Here is a 26,258-nt window from a genome sequence, read left to right on the forward strand (position 1 = left end):
ACAAAACTATCTATTTAAAATCTTCACGCTATTGCTTTTAGGGTGCTTTTGGTACGTGGAAAGGAATTCATGAAAAATAACATTTGAAGAAAAATAAGAACGTTTGGTAAAAGATAGAGAAGTAAATATGAAATTTAGACACAAATTAGTAGGTAAAATTGAAAACTAAAACTTGAGTATCGATAATTATTAAGGAAAACTAATGAAAAAAGCTTGAAAACTTTGAGTTTTAACAAAAATGACAAAATATAGTGTAAAATAGTACCAGGATTGACTTTTTACTGTAAAAATGTGATTTTTCGTTAAAATGAACAGTACCAAGAACTTTTCGTTAAAGTTTTCTTACTATTATGGGCATAATTAATTTTACAATATTTAATAAGAATAATATTGTTCTAACAGAACGTAACGTTAAAATGTGTGCAATAAATAACGTGAAAAAGAAATAAAAAAATACAAACTCTCCGATCCATTCCTCATGAGTTTTGTTTTTCCACTTATTTTTTCAAGTCTGGTTTACCAAACATGCGAAAGGAAGTGATTCTCCGTTTCCAAGCGTGTTCCCCGCATGCAACGTAGCCCTGGCGTTTTTTAAGGTTGGAAATTGGAATACTTCCCTTCGATTAATCTTAAAAGGGAAATTTTATTTGGACCCAACTTTTTTATCTCTACATTCAACTAATATTTTCTCTTCTTTGAACTTCCAAATTTGCCCTTAAATAATAAACATTGAAGTATTCTTTGTGTCTCTACACCCAAACCCTACGACCACCACTGCAGGGCTCCATTATTCCCGACGAACTGAACTCAAACGCCAGCAACGCTAAAATCGACAAATCAAGAGTGGAGAACGAGTGGTGTAGGAGTCCTAATGTGAATCTTAAAGCAAACTTCAGTTGCAAAAGCCCTTTTTTTATTCCAATCGACGTAAGGACCTTGGGTTATGAAATCCCCTCCACATCATATGCATAAGCTCTTTTTCTTCACGTATTGACTTACGGAAAGGAAATTAATACTATTATTCTCATGAAAAGTGGGAATGCCAAGGAAAGAGATCCTCTCCAGTTCCACACCGACTTTTTTTCTTTTCCGAGTAGTTTTTTTTTTTTATTTTGAGAAATTTTTTCCCAGTAGTGAGATCCAAAGGAGAGAAAACAAGAGCATCAATGGTCGCAATGCTTGTATTGGGTTCACTGGAGAAAATGAAGGTGTAGTGGTGATGAGGGTGTAGATATAAAACCTTTAATATTTATTTTCTCATTCTTATTTATTTAAGGGCAAATTTGAAAGTTTAGTCAAGAAAATTTGTTAGTTGGATGTAGAGATAAAAAGGTTGGGTCCAAATAAAATTTCTCATCTTAAAATCCATCATAATTTGTTCAAAAAAAAAAAAATCCATCGGAATTTAGACTGAATGAACAAACTATATAATTTGCACTATTAGTGGTAAATGCAAGAAATGTGGTGGTAGTAAGCTGAGGTCTCGGGATTTTCGCACATTCCAACCAAAAAATGGCGAGAAAGTCGAAGATCACTCGAGATACACTGACTGAGAGCAACGTGTTCCCCGAGGCCTTGGTCTCTGATATAAAACCCAACTCCCTCCCACCGTTTTCTCCCAACTTCCTCCTCAATCTCTCAAATCCAAATCAAACCCTTCAGTTTCCGTTCTCTCTTCTGACGATCAACAATGTCAGCCTTCAAGGGAAAGTATCACGGTAATTATCGCCTAACGACGTTACGTAGTCTGTTACTTTGTTTTATCTCTCGTTTGAAATCCTCTGGCCTTTTTGTTATTGTTTGGTTTAATTTTTAAATTCCAATCGATAAAACTTTTAGTGATTGCTTTGATCTGTATTTGCATGGATTATGGAATCTGGATCAGTGTCTGTATCGGTGATTTCTTACTAGCCATAACTAAATTATTGTTTGTTAAAATGATACAATGTGTTGATTTGTGCGTAATTTTGAAATTTAATTTGAGATTAGTTAAAGTTACTGCATGATTAGTGTGTTAATGGGTGGTTTAATGCCTAACCTAAAGTGTGGGGAGGGGCATTTGAACTCGGATGCATAGAAGAGAACACATTCGTTTAAGTTATTTTTAATGGAAAAAATTATTAATTTCACATAGTTTGAAGAATGGGAAAATTGGGACCGTTTGTCGTTATTCTTTCTTTATGTTTTTTTTATAAACAATTAAGCTTTGGATTTTTGTTTGCATCTATTTCCATAAGAAGGGTGCATACGATAAACGTTCCCCTCACTCACAAAGTGAGAGTCTTGTTGGCTTGAGATCGCATTTTTATATTTAGAAGAAATGTTATATACTGAATTCCCCTTGGCTTGCAGATGAGCTCATTGCTAATGCTACCTACATTGGTACCCCGGGAAAGGGTATCCTTGCAGCCGATGAGTCAACTGGCACGATTGGCAAGCGTTTTTCCAGCATTGGCGTTGAGAATACTGAGACAAACAGGCGCGCTCTCCGTGAGCTGCTCTTCACCACTCCCGGTGCCGTCCAATACCTCAGCGGAGTCATTCTCTTTGAGGAGACTCTCTACCAAAAGACCGCTGCTGGTATTTTCCTGTTTGCATTGTGGAATTCATGTTTAGAAGCGGGTTTAATTCAAAATTGATGAATGGTTTTTAATATTGACGTGTTTGTCCTGTTTCCATTTGGTACTTGATGATTATTCCATGCCATGATATCGACGTTTCAATTTATGCTATGCAGGTAAGCCATTCGTTGATGTATTGAAGGAAGGTGGTGTCCTCCCTGGCATTAAGGTTGACAAGGGCACTGTCGAGCTTGCTGGTACCAATGGTGAAACCACAACTCAGGGTCTGGATGGCCTTGGCGAACGTTGCAAGAAGTACTACGAAGCTGGTGCCCGATTTGCAAAATGGCGTGCCGTGCTGAAGATTGGCCCCAACGAGCCATCTCAGCTGTCAATCAACGAGAACGCCAATGGGTTGGCCCGATATGCTATCATCTGCCAGGAGAATGGCCTCGTTCCCATTGTTGAGCCAGAGATTCTGGTTGATGGATCCCATGACATTCAAAAGTGTGCTGATGTGACCGAACGTGTTCTTGCCGCATGCTACAAGGCCCTTAACGACCACCATGTCCTGCTTGAAGGAACTCTATTGAAGCCTAACATGGTGACTCCAGGATCTGATGCAAAAAAGGTTGCAGCCGAGATGATTGCCGAGTACACTGTCCGTGCCTTGCAGCGCACCATGCCCGCAGCTGTCCCAGCTGTGGTATTCCTCTCTGGTGGGCAGAGCGAGGAGGAGGCTACCATCAACCTCAACGCCATGAACAAGTTGAAGGCGAATAAGCCATGGTCTCTTTCCTTCTCGTTCGGACGTGCCCTTCAGCAAAGCACTCTCAAGGCTTGGTCAGGAAAGGAAGAGAACGTGAAGAAGGCGCAGGAGGCTTTCCTAACCAGGGCCAAGGCCAACTCGGAAGCGACATTGGGAAACTACAAGGGTGATGCCAAGCTCGGTGAGGGTGCCGCGGAGAGCCTTCACGTCAAGGACTACAAGTATTGATTGATGTGAGGCTGTCGAAAACCAAATTGTTCTGGATTGCTTTATTCTTTCTGTAGTCTAGGTCTTTTTTTTGTTCAAACTTTATTCGTATAATCTCGGTCATGATGAGATTAGTACCGGATACTAGTAGGTTTTGATAAAAGCTTGAGGAACTACTACAAGCATGAAGAGTTTTTGTTTGTTTCATCAACTTGGTTTTGGTTTGGAAAAATTTAAACCTCTTTTGTTTATATTTTGGTTGATCGAGAACATATTTATTTGAACTTTAGTTCTTGTTTTAGTTGCATAAGCAAAACCTTCGATTGGGTTAGTATTGTTTTAGGCCCAATACTGTATTGGGCTTTCACAATCTTAACATGTATATTGTTTTAGGCACAATACAATCGTAAGTTTTGGGGTTGAATACACATATACCTCCTAGGGGTTTTTGTGTTTTCTTAAAAACCCATCAGGTTTAAAACGTTACGCTATCACTCTCTGAGGTTTTAGTTCACTTACATAAAACCCCTTCAAGGACAAATTTAGCCTTCTAATTAATTATCCAAGTTTGAATCTTGTAATTGCTACTACGATGTTGTATGTGTAGGGTTTAGAGGTGAGCAATCGCTATTTTCTGGTGCTATTTTGGCGATTTGGGAGGCCGGTCGTCACAGGCTGCAGTGACTGGTATCCTTTTTGTAGGCCTCTGTTTTCCTCTTGTGCTCTTTTTGCATCTTATTTTAGTCCCCTCCGAGACATCTGACAAAATTAGTACGATACAAAAAGTATATTATTTTCATTGAGAAAAAAGTTTTAAAATATGCTCTTTTTCTCTCTTTTTCTTTCTTTCTTTACATCAAATGTAATATTTGGAGGCAGAACAGAAAATAAATAATGTATTAGGAATCATGTCTGCATCTAAGCTTACATTTATTGACATGCCCACATGTCAATTTAGATTAAAAACCACGTATCACTTATCAGCAGAGCGGCCATATGGGATCAAAGATCGGGAATTAATTAATGGAAAAATATAATACACACACACACACACACACACACACACACACACACACACGTGTTATATATACAATATATATGTGTGTATATAAAGAAGGATCGAGGTGTAGAATATTCCAATGCCTAACAGCAGCACTCGTTCATTTTGTTCTCCAATATCTGCGTAGGATCCACGCATTCCATGTTCCTGGTTAAAATATTTCAACAACTTTATTTTTTAAGTTTAAATACTAAGATAGGTCTATTCACACGTTTTTTTTTTTTTTTTTTTTACGTATTTTTGTTAAATTTTGTTCATTGATATTTTTAGATTATTGAATTTTATAGCCGAAAATTAAAATAGGTGTGTGAATAATAATTAAATATTATTCAACAAAATAAAATTACCCGACATTGCAGGAAGCTATTCAAAGACCTACTTGGCCATGGCCAGTTGGCTAATTGGTTTCAGAAAACAAGAGAACGAGAGATGAAAAGAGAGGTAGGTGAAGCCTTCACAACTTAGCGTTCAACATCCTAATTACCACTTCTTTTTCTTCTTCTTTCACAAAAGTTTCCAACCTCGAAGTGAATTATAATTTGAATATTAACTTTTGAAAAAAAAGTAGATATTGACGTAGTTACATTGGCTAATTAGAGCTTATGCATTCTCTTCAATGTACTTAGTTGGAATTCTCTCTCTACTTCCAACCTCGACATAAATTATAATTTGAATATTAACTTTTGAAAAAAAGAAGTAGACGTTGACGTAGTTACATTGGCTAATTAGAGCTTATGTACTCTCCTCAATGTACTAAGTTGGAATTCTCTCTCTACAATTTAGATCATTTTAAATAAATACCAGTCGTATTAGAATATGTACAAAAGAGTAATGGCTATCGACATCAAATTGCAAACATAACACTACTGTGAATCATGATAGAGTCTCACCTTGCACTTAGTAAATCGACTAATAAGTACGTAGAAGCGGAAAGAGGGAATCATAACTTAAATTTTTTATTTGTGTAAAATGTTTGATACCATGTTGTACAACTCCAAAAGCATGTTGAACGCTTGAAGTAACCAAGAATGACTGTGCTTATGTCAAAATAACTGGAAGAAGAGTCAACTAAATTTTGTTCATAGGTCTCATAAGGAGGCGAAAGATCCTCTCCTGACCCTTAAAAATTAAGCATGTTGAGCAGACAATCGTGACCGTTGAAATTTGATCCAACGGCTACAATTATTATAACTTTTAGAGGGCCCTCCTGTTTGTAGCCGTTTGATCAAATTTCAACGGCCACGATTGCCTGCTCAGCAGGCTTAGTTTTTTAAAGCCGGGAGAAGATCCTAATCCAGCCTAATGAGACATGTCGTCATACCATATTCTTTTGCATGCTTTTATTTTTAAATAATTTGGCACCTTTAAATACAAAAGAGAAGATGGGCGTGACATAAAAATAAAAAAATTGTGGCGCATGATCCAAATGATGCAATTGAATTTGGTTAATATATGAATGCGTTGAAAGTTTGTTCGATGAGGCATATATAACAACTCTCGTTTTGACTTATAAGCAGCAACGAGAAATGCGGTGGGTGAGGTGACAAAGAACCAACACGAAGCAGAGACGATTTGACTGTGCAAATCACAAATACATACATCCATACATACATACATATATACACACACACACATATATAGACGCACACAATTAGTGACGGAGTCAGAATTTTACAACAATGGGGTCATGATTTCGACCAAAGAAATAATTCATGGCGCCATTCTGTCGAGCATCAATTGGGCACCTATCAAAATCTACCAACATTCATTGAAAGCTTGTGATGACATCTAACGGTAGTTGCTGTGTTCTTCTAGCATTTGCAACTATCAAGGTGTGCGGCGTGTGCCTAAGCTAGCAGATTGTCAAGACTTACCTGCCAAGACTTTTTGAGTGAAGCATTAGGTCAAGCATGTGGTGCGCACCATTGGGTTGCACATGAGAAAAAAGAGAAGGAAGAAACGAGGAAAGAAAATTGGAGAAAGAAGAAGCACAATAAGTTATAATTTAACGTTGTCCAGTCTCTTCTTAAGTAGGGTCAAAAGATAAATCTACTAGTAAGTATATATATAGGGTTAGGAAGCTGTTGGGGTAATGAGTAGCCATTGATCCCAAAGTGACTCCGCTACTTCACATAATAATGCAGGTGCTGCATTAGAATAAGGTTTAGACTAAAAAAACCAAATTCAATGACACTTAACACATGTTAAAATTTGACTATAGTATATAGTTAGCGACATTACGGCATTCTAAAATCAATGTAACGTGTGTTTCTCTTCTTAAGTTGGAACCCCTAAATTCTCTTTGTGTAGTGTAGGTACAATCGATCATATAAAGGAGAGACATTGAAGGGGTATTCCAAAACGTTTGATGGTTGTTTATAGTTACAAAAACAAAGAAAATTCATTGGAAATAACATTCACGTTGTAAGTTTATGTATCCTAAAAGTCAAAACTGCCAACATTCGAGAAGCTAGCTACGCACAATGCCATTCATTCAAGGGATAGTTTTGACCGCTTCTTCTTTGTATACTTCAATCAATTTATGCAAAAACAAATTAAATTTGATTTGGCGTAATAAAAAAAGAAGACATGGATATCAAATATAGGAGGGATAAATACAATTTTTCTTGAAATATAGGCTCTTAAGATAGGAGATGTGGAGTCACTTAATACTACGGTCTCGTGGTATTCCTCTTTACTTGTAAATGAGAAGTCTTAGGTTCGGTTCTCATTAAAGATGAATTTAAACCGCATTATTGCTTGCTCATTGTGAGGCCTAACCCACTCTCACTCTCTTAGTGTAGATAATATCGTTTGTTAAAAAAAAAAATAATGTGACTATAATATCCTGTAACTTTAAATACATCGAAATAAAAATGAAGAAGATGAACTCAATAAAAATATACCATATGTTTCATTAAATCTCATCCATTTATTTTACGCTGTAGATTTTTCGCCAGATATTAATATAGGCTGAATAAAAAGACAAACATTGTCTTAAAAGGCCGGAACCTAGATTGCCGGTGCTGGTTTTGGGTATCACAAGTTCACAAAACCAAACCAAAACCAGAGTCGCCTTCAAACCCCACAGGATTTGGTTGGCTGGTTCTGACCTTTTGACCACCTTCCAACCTACTTAACCTAATCACGGGACGGCAGCTGGTTTTGTGAAAACCTACCACCATACATAATTACTTTTTCACCCTCCAATTAATTTAGGCTCTAATTTTTATTTTTTTGGTAATTAATTTAGGCTCTAACTTAAAGGAAATATAAATGTGTGTGTAGAAAGTAAAAATTGTGTGCAGTTAGGGCCCTTGAAAGGCATGCGCATATTTCAATTGTCCCACATGAATTTTCTCCTAATCAGACTAATTAATGAAAATTATTGTTTATTATTTGTTTTGAGAAAAATAAAGAGTTCTACCTTAGTATTGTAAATCTAATGCAATGTACCCAAATTATTAATAACGGAAAAAAAATTGATATATGAAGACTCTAAAGAGTAACGCTATCGCAAAATTGTGTTGCAGTAAAATTAGGTCTAGCAATAACAACGAGTCTTATAAGCAATTGCAAAATCTACGTGATAATTTATGTTCTTAATCATTTAAATTAAGATATGTCAATCAAAACCGAATCTTTCCATAACGAGTCTTATAAGCAATTGCAGAATCTACGTGATAATTTATGTTCTTAATCATTTAAATTAAGATATGTCAATCAAAACCAAATCTAACACACATGGAAAGATCGTGGGTAGTTAAATCCTAACTATTTCTAAATTTCATTGGAGATACTAAATTAATGGAGAAAACTTTATTTATTTTCCTTTAAACTTTTTGGAAAAATAATTATTTCCTTTTGAATTGCTAGAGAATCCACCATAATGAATTCGTATATATTTATACAAAATAGGAAATAAATCTAGGTCCAATTAATGTCTGGAGGGCAAAATGGTAAACATAAAAAGAGAAAATTAATAATAATTTATTTACGTGGGAAAGAAGCCAAGCAAGTAGAGCAACTTTCGAGCCGGACTCACATAAAAAGCCTCACCCACCCTTCACTTTCTTCCATCTTTCTCTTTATCTCTCGGAAAGCAACCAACTCGTCTTCTTCTTCCTCTCAAATCTTCAGCATCAATCAAACATGTCTGCTTACAGAGGCAAATACGCTGGTAATTTACTCATCCACTTCACTCTGTTACCTGTTCATATCGATCTGTTTTTGTCTATCTATATATTTGTTTTGATTAATTTCTTAGATCTGATTGTTCTTGTGCGTTTTCAAGATTTGATGCGTGAACCCATGTTTTTTTTAAGTGTGTTGTGGTTGTTGAGTGATTGAATCTTACTTCTGTGGTCGAGATCCGACGACCAGATTTGGGTTTCTTCGATACTGTATAGATTTCTTGCAGTATTCTGGTTTTCGGTTCTCAGAAAATCAATCGTTTTTGCTCCTGAAACTATTTTTTAGTATTTTGATTACTGAAATTTAGATCTAATCTGACATACATAGTTAATATGCCTTCTGGGTTTTACTTTGTGAAGGTGGAATAACTGTTGACTTGGATTTTACTTCAAGGTTAAACTCAATTTTATGGATTTAGAGTCCTCAAATTTTCAAGTGTGTTTATTGGGTTTATGATTTTTTCAGTCAACTATTGGTATGGGATTCGATTGACAATGACAAAGTTGTTTGGTACCAAATCAAGATCTTTTGATCTAAATTGAAACCCTATATTTTTATGTTTGTGATGATCTACTTAACCCTTGTGAGTTCCTCCTCCTATTTGTTTATTTGTTGTTTTGATCTGAAGTTCTAATAGTTTTGGAAGCAATTAACATATAGTAATTGGTTTTTTGATTTTGTTTTCGGTTGCATTACCCTCTTAACTATGAGGGGAGTTTGGACTTGTCCTAACTTTATTGTTCTGTATTTTCTCGATTTTGGTTATTTAAAGTAGATTTTTCTCATTTTTGGTTATTTAAAGTGGATGTTTTGATGTGGGTATTTATATTTTGTGATTTCTGGTCTATGTTGGCTGAATTTTGTATGCCTTGCAGATGAGCTTATCGCCAATGCTGCCTACATTGGCACCCCTGGAAAGGGTATTCTTGCTGCTGATGAGTCAACTGGCACAATCGGCAAACGTTTTGCCAGCATCAATGTTGAGAATGTTGAATCAAACAGGCGTGCTCTTCGTGAGCTCCTCTTCACTGCCCCTGATGTGCTCCAATACCTTAGTGGAGTGATCCTCTTTGAGGAAACCCTCTACCAGAAGACTGCTTCAGGTATTTTTATTAAAGGTTCTAGGTTTTGATACTTTGGCATTCCACGATTATTAGTTCTGTTGTATTTGGAATCAATATATTAGGTGCAGTGTTTATTTTGTTTGATCAATAAATCTGTAGAATTTGTATGTTTTTGTAAAGTTTTTAGTTTCTTCAAGAGGTAAAGCTGTAAAGAGTACTTGTTCTTTTTGTAATCCTGTTTTGACAATCCTCTGGTTGCATGAATTGTTACCCTTTTCCTATTTGTGCTCGCTTTGGATTGTTGTTTTCCCAAATAATATTCTCAAATTTTCCATGGGATGGTACTCGTTGTATTATATTGTGCAGGCAAGCCATTCGTTGACGTCTTGAAGGAAGGTGGTGTTCTCCCCGGTATTAAGGTCGACAAGGGTACCGTAGAGCTTGCCGGAACCAATGGTGAGACCACAACCCAGGGTCTCGATGGCCTTGCCCAGCGCTGCCAGAAGTACTATGAAGCTGGTGCACGGTTCGCAAAATGGCGTGCTGTGCTCAAGATTGGCCCCAATGAGCCATCTCAGCTGTCCATTCAAGAGAACGCTAATGGGTTGGCTCGTTATGCTATCATCTGCCAGGAGAATGGTCTAGTCCCCATCGTTGAGCCAGAGATCCTGGTTGATGGACCCCATTCCATCGATAAGTGTGCTGATGTGACTGAGCGTGTTCTTGCTGCGTGCTACAAGGCTCTTAACGACCACCATGTCCTCCTCGAAGGAACTCTGTTGAAGCCCAACATGGTCACTCCAGGATCCGATGCCAAGAAGGCTTCACCAGAAGTGATTGCCGAGTATACAGTTCGTGCCTTGTTGCGCACTACCCCTGCAGCTGTCCCTGCTGTCGTGTTCTTGTCCGGTGGACAGAGTGAGGAGGAGGCTACCCTCAACCTTAACGCCATGAACCAACTCAAGGGAAAGAAGCCATGGTCTCTATCCTTCTCCTTCGGACGTGCTCTTCAGCAAAGCACACTGAAGGCATGGGCAGGGAAACAGGAAAACATCCCAAAGGCACAGGCTGCTCTCCTCACAAGGGCCAAGGCCAACTCAGAGGCTACTCTTGGAACCTACAAGGGTGACGCCAAGCTCGGTGAGGGTGCTGCAGAGTCTCTCCATGTGAAGGATTACAAGTACTGAAGAAATTTACAGTTGCTTCTCTTGTTTTGGTTTTGGAAAACTATCTTGCGGTATGTGTATGGCTTTTGTCATTCTCGGGCATATAGGGTTAGGGTTTTTTTTCGGATTTCTGTTCTTGATCTCTCTGATTTTAGGACGGTGGTAGAATAAAAGGCTTGAGGACCATTGGCATATGTTGAGTTTGAAAAATGTTTCTTTTTCTTGTTCAAAAGAACTGTGTAGGTTCTTTTTTATTGCCTGAATTGAAGGTGGTAAGGATTCTAATTTCCCAAATCCAGTTTTTGTGTATTTGATTCTGCTCTTAATTACCTTATTTCTTGAATGGTTATATGCGTGTTCGTTGTCTTGTCTTTTAAATTTTAAGCTTTTGACATTCCCTACAGTTTTATTTTGAATTTTTATGTTTTTGAGCAAATTTTTCTCATATCCATATATCATCCGTCAACCTTTCACATATCCATATATCATCCATCATTATTTCCTCTTATTTACATGATATTTTCATCGATATTGATATTTTAAACACGGGTTATAAGTTTAGTATACTTATCCAATCCAGTTCTAAGTACCAAACGTTGTGCAAGCCGGAGTGCAATTGTATTTCAATTCCCTTGTTTTTGGAACATTGAGCTCTTCAAATTTTAGATGGATTGAGGAGTGAAATTCGAGTTGAGGTTTGGATCGTCGTAAGCTTCGGGTTTACCTTGTATTCACCTCCAAACAGAAGACTAATCTGCATAAACCACCATTTAGCTTTGAAGACAGCTGAACAAGTCAGAGGACTCATAATTCAAGACTAAATTCGATAAATCTCCCCAAAAAAAATTCCATTGGAGACTCATCCGATTCTTCCAAAGAGTAAAAATTAATGAACGAATCAAAGGAAAGAAAATAATTTCCGCATTTCTGTTTTCTCCTGCTACACTTTTTCTCTGATATGTCCCTTGGTTCTCTTCTAATTATTAAATCCAATAAGCCCCGTTAAAAATAAGAATAGTATAAAAGGAGAAAACAAAAATGCGAAAATAATTTCCAGCACAATATACCACATGCTGGTATAGGATGAGATTCACTAACAAACAAGCCCATATGCTACATCTTTCTGGACCAATAATGCTCATTCTTTCGAAGTACCTAATTGAATTGGGTTTTTGGGCCAATTGGGGTAAACCCTTGACTTTGCAGGGCTTAAATAAAGATTAAGGGTCTCTATTTCTATAGTTATAATTTATATTTTACATGTGTCGGTTATAATTAATTTGCCACGGTAAGTATCGGTAAGGTCTGAAGATGGTTAAAAACGCAGTCAGGAAGCATGGCCAGCTTTCCTAATTTGGGGTAAGCCATAACTGCAAAAGCAGAGCAGTTACAGTTCAATTTTTTTCCCCCTTCTTTTCTTTTGGTGTTTTATTTATCAGCTCAGTAAGTGGTCACATCAGCAAAAGCATCCCCACCCCCCCCGCCCCCTCCCCCCCCCCCCCCCCCAAACAAAAAGTTTTTTGCTTAAACTTGGAAGTTCTAAAATTGTCATGCATGTAATCTCCTGGTTTGACTGCGGATGACTCAACTACTCAACTGTCTCAAGCAGAAGCAGGAAGCAGTTTGGCCTTGGGACAAGCAAACTAAAGCAAGTTTGGGGAAGGACATTCATCAGAATAGTAACAAAAGAGAGAGAAAATAAATGGGCGTACTTGAAAGAAACTGTGACAATGACTACAATGTTTGGTTCCCTTGGTGGGAAGCTTCTTTACTCTTTCCTATGTACGGTCATTAGTCTCTGTCCAAGAGTGTTCACTGTTTGCGTTGTGTATATGAGTGTTATATGAGTAGGATGACTTACCCTTATCTGTGTTTGGATCACAATGTTACCCTCTCCACTAGCTACATGTGAAAATAGTTCTCCCACGGCCTTGAAAATTCTACAATAAACTGGTGTGTGGAATGCATTATTTCAATTGATAGCTGGATTTATGTGTTGGAAATTCAAATCAAAACAAGTTGCTATTGTTGAAAATCAATGTCAAAGTTAGGCATTGAAAGTTAGGCAATGTTAGGTATGGTTGAATAAAAATTATTAGGTGCAATTAATGTGTTTTGTGTGGTAATAAATAATCTTAGTTTAATCATTTGGTTTGCTATAAATACCCAAGTTCTCAAGCATTGTAAATCATCCCATCAAAATCCCATTTCTCATTCTCATTTTAAGCTTGTAAGCTATAGAGTTTGTAAACTCTCTTTTCATATATCAAAGTCCAAGTGTTTTATCAAAGCTTGTTGCTTCCCTCCTTTCTCTATTTCTTTGTCCAATTTTATTTGAGAGTGCAAAGTGAAAGAGGTGTGATAGAGTTTGTAAACTTATCACCCACATATTTTGGTATTGAGTTAGTAAACTGTCAAATACCAACAATTGGTATCAGAGCCAGAATACCATTCTGGCAGGTGCAGCAGTTATGGCGTCCAACTTAGTGCAACTCCAAGTTCCCACATTGAAGAAAGAAAATTATGAAAGATGGTGCATCCAATTCAAAGCATTGTTTGGATCACAGGAGCTATGGGAAGTTGTCAGTAGTGGGTATGTTGTACCCACTGCCGAGCAAGAAGCCGTATCTACTGCGGATCAAAGGAACACTCTCAAGGACTTACGAAAGAAGGACCAAAAGGCGTTGTATCTTCTATACCAGGGTTTGGAAGATTCAACGTTCGAGAAGGTTGCAGAAGCAACAACGAGCAAACAAGTATGGGATACACTCAGTACAATCTACAAAGGAGTAGATCGAGTCAAGAAAGTGAGGTTACAATCACTTCGAGCAGATTTTGAAACTGCTCATATGAATGAAGGGGAGAGCATCTCCGACTATCACTCAAGGCTCATTGTGATAGTAAATCAGATGAGGAGAAATGGCGAGAGACTCGATGAAGTACGAGTTGTGGAGAAGATACTCCGGTCACTCACATCTAAGTTTGAGCATGTGGTGACTGCCATTGAGGAATCCAAGGATTTGGAGGTGATGAGCGCAGAAGAGCTACTAGGATCCCTCCTAGTTCACGAGCAACGCATTCAGAAGAATGCAAGCCCCACAACGCTAGAGCAAGCTTTGGAGTCAAAGTTGAATATTGACAAACCAAATAAAGGTCGTGGGCAGTGGAACTCACGTCGTGGGAGCCCATTCAACCGTAGCCGAGGACGAGCCCGAGGAAGAGGTCGAGGCTATGCACAAAATCAAGGTCAGTCTCAGGAGTGGAGATCTACTCGAGGAAAGGCGCATATCCAGTGTCACAACTGTAAGCAATATGGACATTATGCCAATGAATGTTCACATAAAAATGGTGAGCATGTCAACATGGCAGAATCAAGTGGAAATACCGATGAAGAACTTACAGTCTTACTAGCACACCATGATTCCAGTAGCCAACAAGATGTTTGGTATTTGGACTCTGGTGCAAGCAATCACATGTGTGGAAAGAAGGAGTTTTTTGCCGAACTCAAAGAAGGGGCCTATGGATCTGTAAGTCTTGGTGACTCCTCAAAGTTGCCAGTTGAAGGCAAAGGGAAGATCAAGATCATCCAGAAGGATGGAAGAGAAGAATACATCTCCGATACCTACTACATACCAGGTATGAAGAGCAACATTCTGAGCATTGGTCAACTGCTCCAGAAAGGGTACATTATACATATGGAGAACATGCTTCTCACTCTCAGGAATGCAAGGAGAAAGCTTATTGCACGTGTTCGAATGTCAAAGAACCGGATGTTTCCGTTGAATTTGAACACAAAGATTGGAAGCTGCAACATCGGTGTAATGGAAGATGAGTCATGGAAATGGCATCTTCGATTTGGCCATCTTAATTTCAATGGCCTAAAGTTGCTGTCAAGTGGAGGAATGGTTCGTGGTCTACCCCAGATTGAAGCCACACGCCAAGTATGTGAAGGTTGTGTGCTTGGCAAGCAAGCACGACTATCGTTCCCTGTTGGTGATACATGGAGAGCAAAGGCACCACTGCAGTTGGTGCACACAGATATATGTGGTCCATTGGATCCCATGTCTTATGGAGGAAATAGGTATTTTATTACCTTCATTGATGATTTCAATAGAAAGACTTGGGTCTATTTTCTCAAGGAGAAGTCAGCTGCCCTAAAAATTTTCAAGGAGTTCAAGGCACTCACAGAGGCAGAAAGTAACCACAAGCTTGTGGCTGTGAGATCAGATAGAGGTGGAGAGTACACCTCCAATGCTTTCCAAGCATACTGCAAGGAGCAAGGAATTAGGCATCAACTTACTGCTGCCTACACCCCACAGCAAAATGGGATAGCCGAAAGAAAGAATCGAACCATCCTTGACATGACAAGGTCCATGCTTAAGGAGAAGAATTTGCCAAAAGAGTTATGGGCAGAAGCTGTAGCTTGTTCGATTTATTTGTTGAATCGATGTCCAACAAAGAGTGTCAAGAGGATGACACCACAACAGGCTTGGAGTGGATACAAGCCGAATGTTACACACCTAAGAATTTTTGGGTGTGTTGCATATGCTCAAGTTCCAGAAGCCAAGATGAGGAAACTTGATGATAGAGGTGAGAAATGTGTGTTTGTGGGCTATAGTGAAGAGTCCAAGGCATACAAGCTCTACAACCCACTAACTGGCAAACTAGTGGTTAGTAAAGATGTCATCTTCAGTGAGGAAGAGACATGGACGTGGAACAACAAAGAAGTCAGTAAAGAGAAGATCGTCTCCACTGATTTTGAAGAACCAGAAGTTGTACCACCGATTGAGCAACAACCTGCTCAAACAATCACAACAACTCCAGTGCACAGAATTGCAAGGAGTGGTCCTACATCTAGTGAGGAAAGCAGCTCCTCAACTCCAGTGAGGTTAAGGAATCTCACAGAGATTTATGGACAAGAAGAAGAAGAAGAAACCAACCTTTTCTGCTTGTATGCAGACCACGAGCCTTTCTCATTCAATGAAGCTGTGGAAGAAGATTGTTGGAAGAAAGCCATGGAAGAAGAGATCCATGCCATCGAGAAGAATGACACTTGGGAGCTGACAAAGCTCCCACCAAATCAGAAGGCTATTGGTGTCAAGTGGGTTCACAAGATCAAACGCACTGCAGATGGGAGTGTGGATCGATACAAATCAAGGCTTGTAGCAAAGGGCTACAAACAGAAGTATGGAGTGGACTATGATGAAGTCTATGCTCCAGTTGCGAGACTTGACACGGTAAGATTGCTAATCTCTCTTGCCGCACATCATAAATGGAAAATTTATCAACTAGATGTCAAGTCAGCCTTCCTTAATGGAGTACTTGAGGAAGAAGTGTACGTGGAACAACCGGAAGGCTTCCAAGTACAAGGAGAAGAAGATAAGGTGTATCGTTTGAAGAAGGCTTTGTACGGCCTCAAGCAAGCACCACGAGCTTGGAACTCAAGGATCGACAACTACCTTCACCAAAATGGATTTCAGAAATGTCCATACGAGCATTCAGTTTACATGAAGAATGGTGAAAAAGGGGAGTTCTTAATTATTTGTCTCTATGTAGATGATTTATTGTTTACAGGAAACAATGAGGCAATGTTCCATGAGTTCAAGCAATCCATGTTCAGTGAATTCGAGATGACTGACAATGGATTAATGTCATACTTTCTTGGCATAGAAGTGAAGCAAGAAAGTGATGGTATCTACATCTCTCAACAAAGGTACATGAGAGACATATTGAAGAAGTTCAATATGGACAAGTGCAACACTGTCAATACCCCAGTCGCAACTGGATTGAAGCTGTCCAAAGGAGGAGAGAGTGAGTTTGTAAACTCAACAGTGTACAAAAGCCTCGTTGGAAGCCTAAGGTACCTTACAATCACAAGACCTGATATAGTTTATGGTGTTGGACTCGTGAGTCGATACATGGAAACACCAAGGGAGTCTCATTGGCTGGCCGCCAAGAGAATTTTGAGGTACATAAGAGGTACTCTAAACTATGGTCTATTTTATAATTTTGGTGAAGATGCAAAATTATTTGGTTATTCAGATAGTGATTGGGGAGGTGACCAAGATGAAAGGAAAAGCACAACTGGCTATGTGTTTTTTCTAGGATCAACAGCTTTCTCATGGACTTCAAAGAAGCAATCAATTGTTGCTTTGTCATCAAGTGAAGCCGAGTATGTTGCTGTAGCCTCAACCGTGTGTGAGGCAATTTGGTTAAGAAATCTGTTGAAGTCAGTGTGTCATCCACAAGTGGAATCGACTGTGATTCACGTAGATAACGTGTCTGCAATCAAACTTGCAAAAAATCCTGTTCAACATGGAAGGAGCAAGCACATTGATACCAGGTTCCATTTTCTAAGGGACCATGTGAAGCAAAAGACAATTGAACTTGTTTACTGTCACACCAAGGAACAAGTGGCAGACATCTTCACAAAGCCATTGCCAATTGAAACATTCCGGCTACTGCGTGAAATGCTAGGAATGAAGGCGTTTTGATTTGAGGAGGTGTGTTGGAAATTCAAATCAAAACAAGTTGCTATTGTTGAAAATCAATGTCAAAGTTAGGCATTGAAAGTTAGGCAATGTTAGGTATGGTTGAATAAAAATTATTAGGTGCAATTAATGTGTTTTGTGTGGTAATAAATAATCTTAGTTTAATCATTTGGTTTGCTATAAATACCCAAGTTCTCAAGCATTGTAAATCATCCCATCAAAATCCCATTTCTCATTCTCATTTTAAGCTTGTAAGCTATAGAGTTTGTAAACTCTCTTTTCATATATCAAAGTCCAAGTGTTTTATCAAAGCTTGTTGCTTCCCTCCTTTCTCTATTTCTTTGTCCAATTTTATTTGAGAGTGCAAAGTGAAAGAGGTGTGATAGAGTTTGTAAACTTATCACCCACATATTTTGGTATTGAGTTAGTAAACTGTCAAATACCAACATTATGTACTTTATCTAAATACTTTAGTTTAGCAAAACGTAAAAACAAAAACTCTTCATCAAGCTAATGCATCACATACACCAGCGTACAACAGAGAATCCCCGGCCCCATTATGCAAGAATAAGCTTCAATTTGATTGCCACCCTCTTTCCCTAAAAAATTAGAAAAAAAAGAAATGGAGGAAAAAAATTAATTCAAAGTCCCATTCTATCATTCTTTTGAATGCGTTTGAGTTTTCATTAGGTTATATTTTTATACGAGTGATATTAGGGTATGAAGAATCGAACATAAAATCCGGATGTGAGAGTAAATACTTTTAACCCCGTGAGTTACGAGCTTACAAGGGGAAGGAGCAAGGAGAAAAAAAAATTGATTATTAAATTCGAGTGAGATACAACCACTTATTGATGTGCTTAGGGATAATTTGGAAGCAAATGCCAATTATAGTGCTACTCTTCACTTTGTTGGAGGAGGTTTTCGAGTTTCAAAACTTATGTACAACTATTGCTAATAAATTAAATCATTTACACTAAAACTATTTTTGGAGTGTTAATAAAAATTCCCTTCCGAATTTCTATTTAATCACGTATGTGAAAAGAAAAAGTTTATATATTGCTGTATATGAAAAATTATAATCCTCTAGACTCCCGACAGTCTTGTATATATTTTACTGCAGAATGATGTAGATATCTGCTACACTAATTAATATCTCTCAGTGATGTATTTTATATATATCACTCAGCTGTAATCTAATGGAAATCACTACCGGAGTGCTTTAATTGCAGATAAGGACATGTTCCTGGAGATACAATTCGTACGTTTTCTTTGCTAAGCAGCTGCACATAACATGCCAGCTTCCAAATATTGGCAGTTTTCTATAGCTAGTACGTACCATCTAGCCATGCTATATAAGCTTATGTTGATCTGATCCGATCTGATCGAGAAGGCAACTTCCAATGGAGTAAGGGAATTTGCTTTATTTTTTGGCTATATTGTAAAGAATTGAACTTCAATCTATCCTAACCCTAACCCGTTATCGCAACCCTCCCTCGCCGCTATCTGGCTAAATCACTTTTACTGTCAAATTGAAATTCAACTGGTAGTATCTCACATTTCCATTTTTTGAACAAAAATTTCTCGTGTCGTTAGAAAAAGTTATTCTTTGCTTCATTGCATCGGACACATAACAAACACTACAAGGAAAATAGCCTACAACAGCATAACATTTACAACATGTTTAATTGCGTGTTAAAACATCTAAAAAACTAATTGTTGTAAAACCCACTATATTTTTCTGTGAGTTACTTGATCAATGTGTGTAAAACAAGTTCAACCACAAGATTAGTTAAATGTACATTTGAGAAAATTTATGGAATTATGAATACTTCTCTTCAGCGATCTAAAGTTCTAAACCCTTCATTTGTGTAATTATAACAACCTACTTTGACTGATCAAGATTTGTGAGCTAAAAACTAAGTTATTAAGCGATTTTATACTAAATTGATCTTAACTAGTATGCATATGCTTGAAATCCATGTCATGAGTGTTCATAAGATAAGAAACATTTACTCATGCATGTAACATGAAAGAAATGGAGGTTAAAACAAATGAAAACCCACAAAAAATAGACCATTTTCATGATACAGGAATTAAACTTTTCCATAAAGGATAAAACCTTAAAATATAGACTAGGATGAAACCGCAACGCTAGCAGCACCGCAACCTGTCCAAATCCATAATTATTTCCCTCTAAAAATTCCATGTCCTAAGACTTTAGTTCCATGATTAAAACATCAATCAAACCCTACACATAAATATCCCCCAGTTAGCTCCTTGCTTACACGATCATACAGTAAGCTCCACCTCACATGAGAGAGAGAGAGAGAGAGAGAGAGAGAGAGAGAGAGAGAGAGAGAGAGAGAGGTTTTTTTTCAAATTTGTTAAACCCCATAACAAAAGTCAAACCTCTCCTTTCAAAGTTCAAACCCTCCTGCTAGATTAGAGCAACTGAGCAAGTTGTCTTCTGCAGCTAGCAGATGATCACCTAATACAAAGTAATAATATTACACCTCATATAATATTGTCATCACTGGTTTTGGCTTTCCGTGCTGAGCTTCAATCCATAATTTTCCCACAAGTTCTCCCCCTCACTCATCAAGAAGGGAAAACAATTATCAGGCACTGCATTGCTCCCCACATTATTTGCATTATTCCCACAATTAGGAGAATTGTTAGAACCATCATGGTTACCTTGTTCATTACTCATTTCACCACAATACCCTCCCTGACTACTATATAATGAGGAACAAGACTCATTGCTCTGAAAGTAACAAGATGCCGACGCACTTTTTGAATTTGCATTCTCCTTTCGCTTCTTATTCAATAACTCCTTGGTACTCCTACTCATGTTATGAACTATTTGATCACGATCATGATGATCAGGTGATGACGAATTGTAATTAGTAGCTTTTGCTTGATCAGTTGATGATGATCCTCCCGATATCTTGTGCAATGCATCCATCAAAGCTTTATCCCTAGCTTCAATCCATGCCCTCTCTTTGGCCCAAAACTTGTGCTCTCTCTCAACCCTATCAACTTCTTGTTTTCTCCACTCCTCCTCTCTCACCACTCTCTCCCTCTCCTTTTGCTCAAGGGTTCTCATTAGCCTCTCCAACCACTCCTCTTGCTTCTCCATTAGCTTCCTCATTTGCACATCGATAAACTCTTTTATCTTCGCCTTCCAACCCCTCCCCCCGCCACCCCCTCTTCTCTTCCTCGTTGTCTTCACCTCCTGCAGATCATCGTCCATTGCGGCTGCACTGACATCATTATTAATGTCTTGATCTTCTGAGGAGGAGGTTCCAAACTCGGATGAATTCGAGAGGCTAAGGCTGTCACAGTGCTTTTGATCAGATGATTGATGATGATAGGGAGTAGTGATCTCTTGATTTGCTTGAGCATTGCCGGCTGCTTGGTAACGATAATTGCTACTATTATTACCGACGAAATGGGTTTCTACAGGTAAAGATGGTGAGACTACGGCGTTGGTGGTTTCTCCATAGAGAGCTTCGAGCTGTCGAAAGAACCGATAATGCTTGCCATCTTGTCTTCCAGCCTTTCCTTCCTTTGTTTTCTTGTAGTACTTGTACAAATTTTCAAACTTCTCTCTACATTTTTTCCCACTTCTTTGATACCCATGTTCCTCAAACATGATCCTGCGACAAATTTAATTAATGCATGGTAGGCAAATGCAGTAAAAAAAACCCAAAAAGAGATTTAACACTTTTTAATAGTAAAAATCCCTAATCTGAGTAGTGTCGGCATGTAATTAAGCAAGATATCAAGTGATTGATTGTGTGAAGAAGTTAATAGTAGAGAAACCCTAAATTGAATTCTAAAATAGACTAAGCTAAAAACCATTAAACATTGTGTCCATGTGAAATAGTGATGATCACTCCTTTGCTAATGATGATGTTACGCTATCCCAATTTAGCATATGACCATTCAAAAAAAAATTCTAATGAAAGATAATGTGTAGTCTTTAGGAGGAGGAGGAGGAGTAGGTTGGGGGGGGGGGGGGATGGTTGGGTGGGGTGTGGGTTGGTGGGCAATTACATTTCTTGTAGATCATGTCTTTCCAATATCAGACAAAAACCAGTCGATTGATAGTAGTCAAGCATGGAAGAGGACAAGTATTAACTATTTTGCAGAAATAAGAATAAAAACTTGTGTTTGAAAGAAGGTCACATTTGCAATACAGAAATCGTATAGAAAAAGGGGTCCCAAATTGATTTAGGGCCAGTTTGGGCAACACGAAAGTCATCAGATCTTAAAATGAATGAAGAAAAAAAAATAGCACCTCAGTTCGAAACTGATGAACTGAAATTGCTTGTTCAGTCATTTTCCAACTCAAAACATAGAAAAACTATCCATAAATTGCATCAAATTATTTTTAATTAATAAAAAGAAACAAAATAGAAGTACCCAAAATAAGATTTTGCTTAAACATCCATGCCAACTTACTACCATGCACCAATTAATTAAGAGAGATCACACAATAATGAAGACCAAAACAAGTTTAACAAACCAAGAATGAACAAAAAAAATTCAAAAAAAAAAAAAAAAAAAAAAAAAAAGAAGAGAGCAGATAATTAGGGTATATGCTATGAATGATTATATACTTGTACAAGTGTATATGTATGTATTTACATACCTAGAGACTTCATCCCAGAGAGGACCCTTCTGATTAGCCTCTTTGAACTTAAAATCAAGCCGTGATCGGATCTCCAGAAGAGTGAGAGTCTCTTGCCTCGGCCACCTTCCAGACCCTTCGCCGCCAAGACACCCGCCAGCTTCAGTCTCCAAGCCACCGCCACTAAGGGAAGGAGCTGCTGTAACAGTAGTAGGAGTAGTGACACCTCCGGCAGCACTAGTAGAGTCCGGAGAGCGAAACTCATGATGATGGTGAAGCCCACGAGAGATCATCTCGTGGGCTTGAGAACGGCCCATCATCATGAGCTGCTCGTACGGATGGTGTTGATGATGAAGAGTAGGAGGAGGTTCTCGGTGGTGGTTCGGGAAGAGCTCGGTGGGGGATTGTAGTGGGATGGTGGGGAAGTGAGTCCGACCTCCGTTCATGAGTTGCCGGAGATCGGACATGTTGTACTGATCCTCCATTTCCATGGAGAACAAAGAAGAAGAACAAGAAACAAATGTTCACTTAAAAGAGAAATATTGAGAGAAAAATGAAGCACAAAAAGAAGAGTGGGAGAGGAAGAGGAGGAGAGAGAGAGAGCGGCAGAATCGGATCGTGTCGTTCACGAAAAAGCTGGAATTTAAGCACAGGACAATGGTCCCATGTCTGAGAGTGTGTGTGTGTGTTTATGTATCCATGTATACGACTAGTGACTCATTTTGTCCAGAGCGTGAAATTTGTAGTGTTTGGACACGAGGATAAGCAAAGAATGCAACTTGGAGGATTATGGATGCAGATAGATTCTATCCGATGTTTTTGAAAACCCGTCACATGATATTTATTCTACTTAAAATATAAGCTTATTTTTATCTATGCTTTTTGTAACTCGATTTCAATCTCAATTTGCTCTCTGAAACTTAAAAGTCATCACTTTACTCCTTAGAACTTCATTGATCTCACTTTGCCATCTGAAACTCAAAAGCCGTTACTTTACTCCCTGAAACTCGATTTCAATCTCACTTTGCCTCCTAAAACTCAAAAGTCGCAACTTTATTAATATTCTCCACTTTACTCAATATCCACTCCCCTTTAGTCCATACATTTATCTCTTCTCCCTCTATCTCCAGCCACCTTATCATTAGTTCCAATTATTTTGTTATTCCTTATGTTCTTAATGGAGGTGGTTGGTGAAGAGAGAAGATAGTTTTTATTCTAAAAATAGAAACAAGGCAATGTAGAACAAATTGTGAGTTTCAAGAAGTAAAGTTGCGACTTTTGAGTTTCAGGGACAAGGTGGGATTGAAATCGAGTTCCAATGAGTAAAGTGACGACTTTTGATTTACATGGGTAAAATGAGATCAAAATTGAGTTCTAGAGAGTAAAGTGACGACTTTTGAGTTTCAGAGAGTAAAGTGAAATTGAAATTGAGTTATAAAGAACATAGCTAAAAATGAGCCTAAACTATAACATGTTTATTTTGTCTTCTATAAATATACTTAAAAGTGGAATATATTAACATTATCGTTTACGAATATACTTAACACGTGTAATGGCATAAATTTTCTCCTGTATGCAAGTGCAGAGTTGTATTTGAGATGGCGAATAGGTAGCGAACACGTGGAGATGGGAGTGGAGGACAGTATGGTAGTGAAATGCTGACGCGTGTACAGTGCATGGGATCGGGTCCTTTTGACCAATGACTTTGTGGCAAAGTTTTTTTGGGGCGTGCTGCGTGCCGTTTGCATAAATGGGAAAAATACGATTTGTCATTTGGTGGGAAGAGGGGAAAGCCATTGGGTTTAGGATATGGGGGAGATCGTTTTGGGAGAGAGTCCTTTAAGGATATAAGTAAAAGGGTGAGAGAGAGAGAGAGTTCAGGATGGAAAGAAAGGGTGGTGCCGTGTGCAGTGGCGCAGGCAGTGAAAACTGCATGCAGTTTCAGAACATGCAGCTGCAACAAGAGAAGGACTAGTGTGAGTAAGTGAGTGAGTCCACTTATATATATAATATATGCCCCTTTTTCTATTTTCATGGTGTGCCTCTTTTACTTCACCGAAGGAGTCTCTCTCTGCTTTCGTGCCTCATCTATAGTCTTCTACAAGGGATAGCATGTATAATAGGTATCATGCTCATTGAGTAGCTCTATCATGAGCTAATAAAGCCCCCATTAACTCCAAAACCATACCAATTGGATGGCATTTTGAAGTTGTACTGGTTCCATAGTTGTTGAGACGAGTATTTCGAATACTTGACCATACACATCCATAACACCAGTACAGAGAAAATATGTCCTATAATATAGACAACATTCTAGTGTACCACTATCCAATGAGTATGTGTTGTCTGTCTAAAATTGGAATGTTTTTTAGCCAAAATAGTTCTTGAAATGGACATAACTTCCCATTTTGATTACTGAGATTTAAAATCAATAAAACTGGTCTTTAAGTTTGCGTAACATCAATCATTTTGGTTTTTTCTTGAAAAATCTCTTTTAAATAAGAAAAAAAAATGAAAGAAAAAAAAAACCTTAATTTTTGTCAATTCATTTTGACCTGTTGTTTATTAAATTGAGGGTATTTTTGTTATTTTGGTATTTATTTAGTAGAATTTTTTTATGGAATGACCAAAATGACTGAGGGTGGACAAACTGAGGGACCACTTCTATTGATTTCAAAAGTCATGGACCAGAACGATGAGTTATGTCAATCTCAAAAACTATTTTTGACTAAAATGCCAAATAGAAACAAGAGTTAAAAATGTAAATGACGAGATTCGAACCTAAGCCACATAATGGGCAGCCTAATTTGGTATCAAATTTTTACATCGATATTTTTATACTATGGGGAAGGGGAGTTCGGCTAAGCCACACAATGGGTGGCCAAATTTGGTATCGAATTTGCCATCCACGAGATTTGAACCTAAGACCTCGCACTTCCAAATGAAAATGAATATCACCAAACCGTAGTAATGAGTGGCTAAACATTACGTTCCTTAAAAGACGAATAATTCGGATTACAAGACTGATTAAGTTTGTCTACAAGCACATCACAAAGTTAATCGTGATAAACATGAGCAAGAGAAATGTATGTGTTAGGCACAAGGCACAACCTATTTAACATTGTTAAAGTGAAACACCCTTTCGTAATGGTCAAAGTCAATCACCCATTTGCTAAAACTAATCACACTTTAGAACCTTTGCTCATGTTTTCAATTTTCAACTTGCCTATAAAAGCATTTAAATTTTATATTTGGAACCATAATTTTCACACTAAAAATGCATTAAGACCCAATTCCAGTATAATCCCATAATCCCTAGCCTATTTCCAAATCATGATTAATACTTTTGCTCATGTTTTTAATTTTCAACTTGACTATAAAAGCATTTAAATATTATGTTTGGAACCATAATTTTCACACTAAAAAATGCATTAAGACCAAATCATAATTATATAATCCCTATGTCCTAATGATCATGATTAATATTTTAACTTGGAAAGTACTTTAAATCCAATGTAAGAGTTATTTTCCAGTGCTTCTTTTCTTTGAAAAAAGAGGAATTCTTGTTTGGACAACTAAGACTTGTTTAAAAATGGTGGTTCTTTGGCTAGCTTGCACAAAGATTTTATCTTTTGTCTTCATATTTTTCATTGGCTTTTGACACAAATCAAGTCTACATGGAGGAATGTATTTAGAATATGTCCGCATCACTTCGTTAGATGATACTTATTGAATATAACCATGAAATTAAGGTCTAAGAGTGAGAGGTATGTACTTATAGGGTTGTATTGCATGTATAAATACATAAATAATGTAATTAACAGTCTATGAAATTTTCTTCACATATTTTCAACGACAAAAACATGATTTTAAGAGACTGAATGTTTTCAATTAACATTTTTGTACTGTAAAATAACGTCTCATTAGTCAGAAAGGAGGCGGTTCCTCCATGTGAATGAAGTATTATTAATACATAGCCAAATGTCAATTGAACGATAATCCCTCTTTTGTTTAATACTCACAACAGTTTCTCAAATCTCAAGCCAAAAGGATGGAAAAAGAGTCTCAAAAAAGGCCAAATGACTATACCTCGAAATCGGAGTAGGA

At 37.8% G+C, this 26,258-nt stretch overlaps 3 protein-coding genes across 3 annotated transcripts; 2 read left to right on the forward strand and 1 right to left on the reverse strand.

Moving 5' to 3' along the window:
• The first annotated feature begins 1,608 nt into the window (after positions 1–1,608).
• Positions 1,609–3,765, forward strand: LOC103944294 (fructose-bisphosphate aldolase 6, cytosolic). Its single transcript, XM_009354718.3, has 3 exons — positions 1,609–1,718; positions 2,353–2,580; positions 2,738–3,765. The coding sequence occupies exons 1-3, from the start codon at positions 1,691–1,693 to the stop codon at positions 3,556–3,558; spliced, it is 1,077 nt and encodes a 358-aa protein (XP_009352993.2). The 5' UTR covers positions 1,609–1,690; the 3' UTR covers positions 3,559–3,765.
• A 4,853-nt stretch (positions 3,766–8,618) lies between these two features.
• LOC103944293 (fructose-bisphosphate aldolase 1, cytoplasmic) lies at positions 8,619–11,330 on the forward strand. Its single transcript, XM_048576490.1, has 3 exons — positions 8,619–8,777; positions 9,667–9,894; positions 10,222–11,330. Exons 1-3 carry the CDS (start codon positions 8,750–8,752, stop codon positions 11,040–11,042), a joined length of 1,077 nt encoding a protein of 358 aa, XP_048432447.1. The 5' UTR covers positions 8,619–8,749; the 3' UTR covers positions 11,043–11,330.
• Positions 11,331–19,683: 8,353 nt separating this feature from the next.
• LOC103944292 (trihelix transcription factor PTL) lies at positions 19,684–22,750 on the reverse strand. Its single transcript, XM_009354716.3, has 2 exons — positions 22,173–22,750; positions 19,684–21,174 (listed from the first exon to the last, which is right to left on the reverse strand). Exons 1-2 carry the CDS (start codon positions 22,640–22,642, stop codon positions 20,046–20,048), a joined length of 1,599 nt encoding a protein of 532 aa, XP_009352991.2. The 5' UTR covers positions 22,643–22,750; the 3' UTR covers positions 19,684–20,045.
• Between the last annotated feature and the right edge of the window lie 3,508 nt (positions 22,751–26,258).

This window comes from the organism of the source record quoted next, unplaced genomic scaffold (genome assembly GCF_019419815.1).
Source record: "Pyrus x bretschneideri cultivar Hongxiangsu unplaced genomic scaffold, Pyrus_bretschneideri_v1 Contig9, whole genome shotgun sequence".
NCBI classification, from domain to species: Eukaryota; Viridiplantae; Streptophyta; class Magnoliopsida; order Rosales; family Rosaceae; genus Pyrus; species Pyrus x bretschneideri.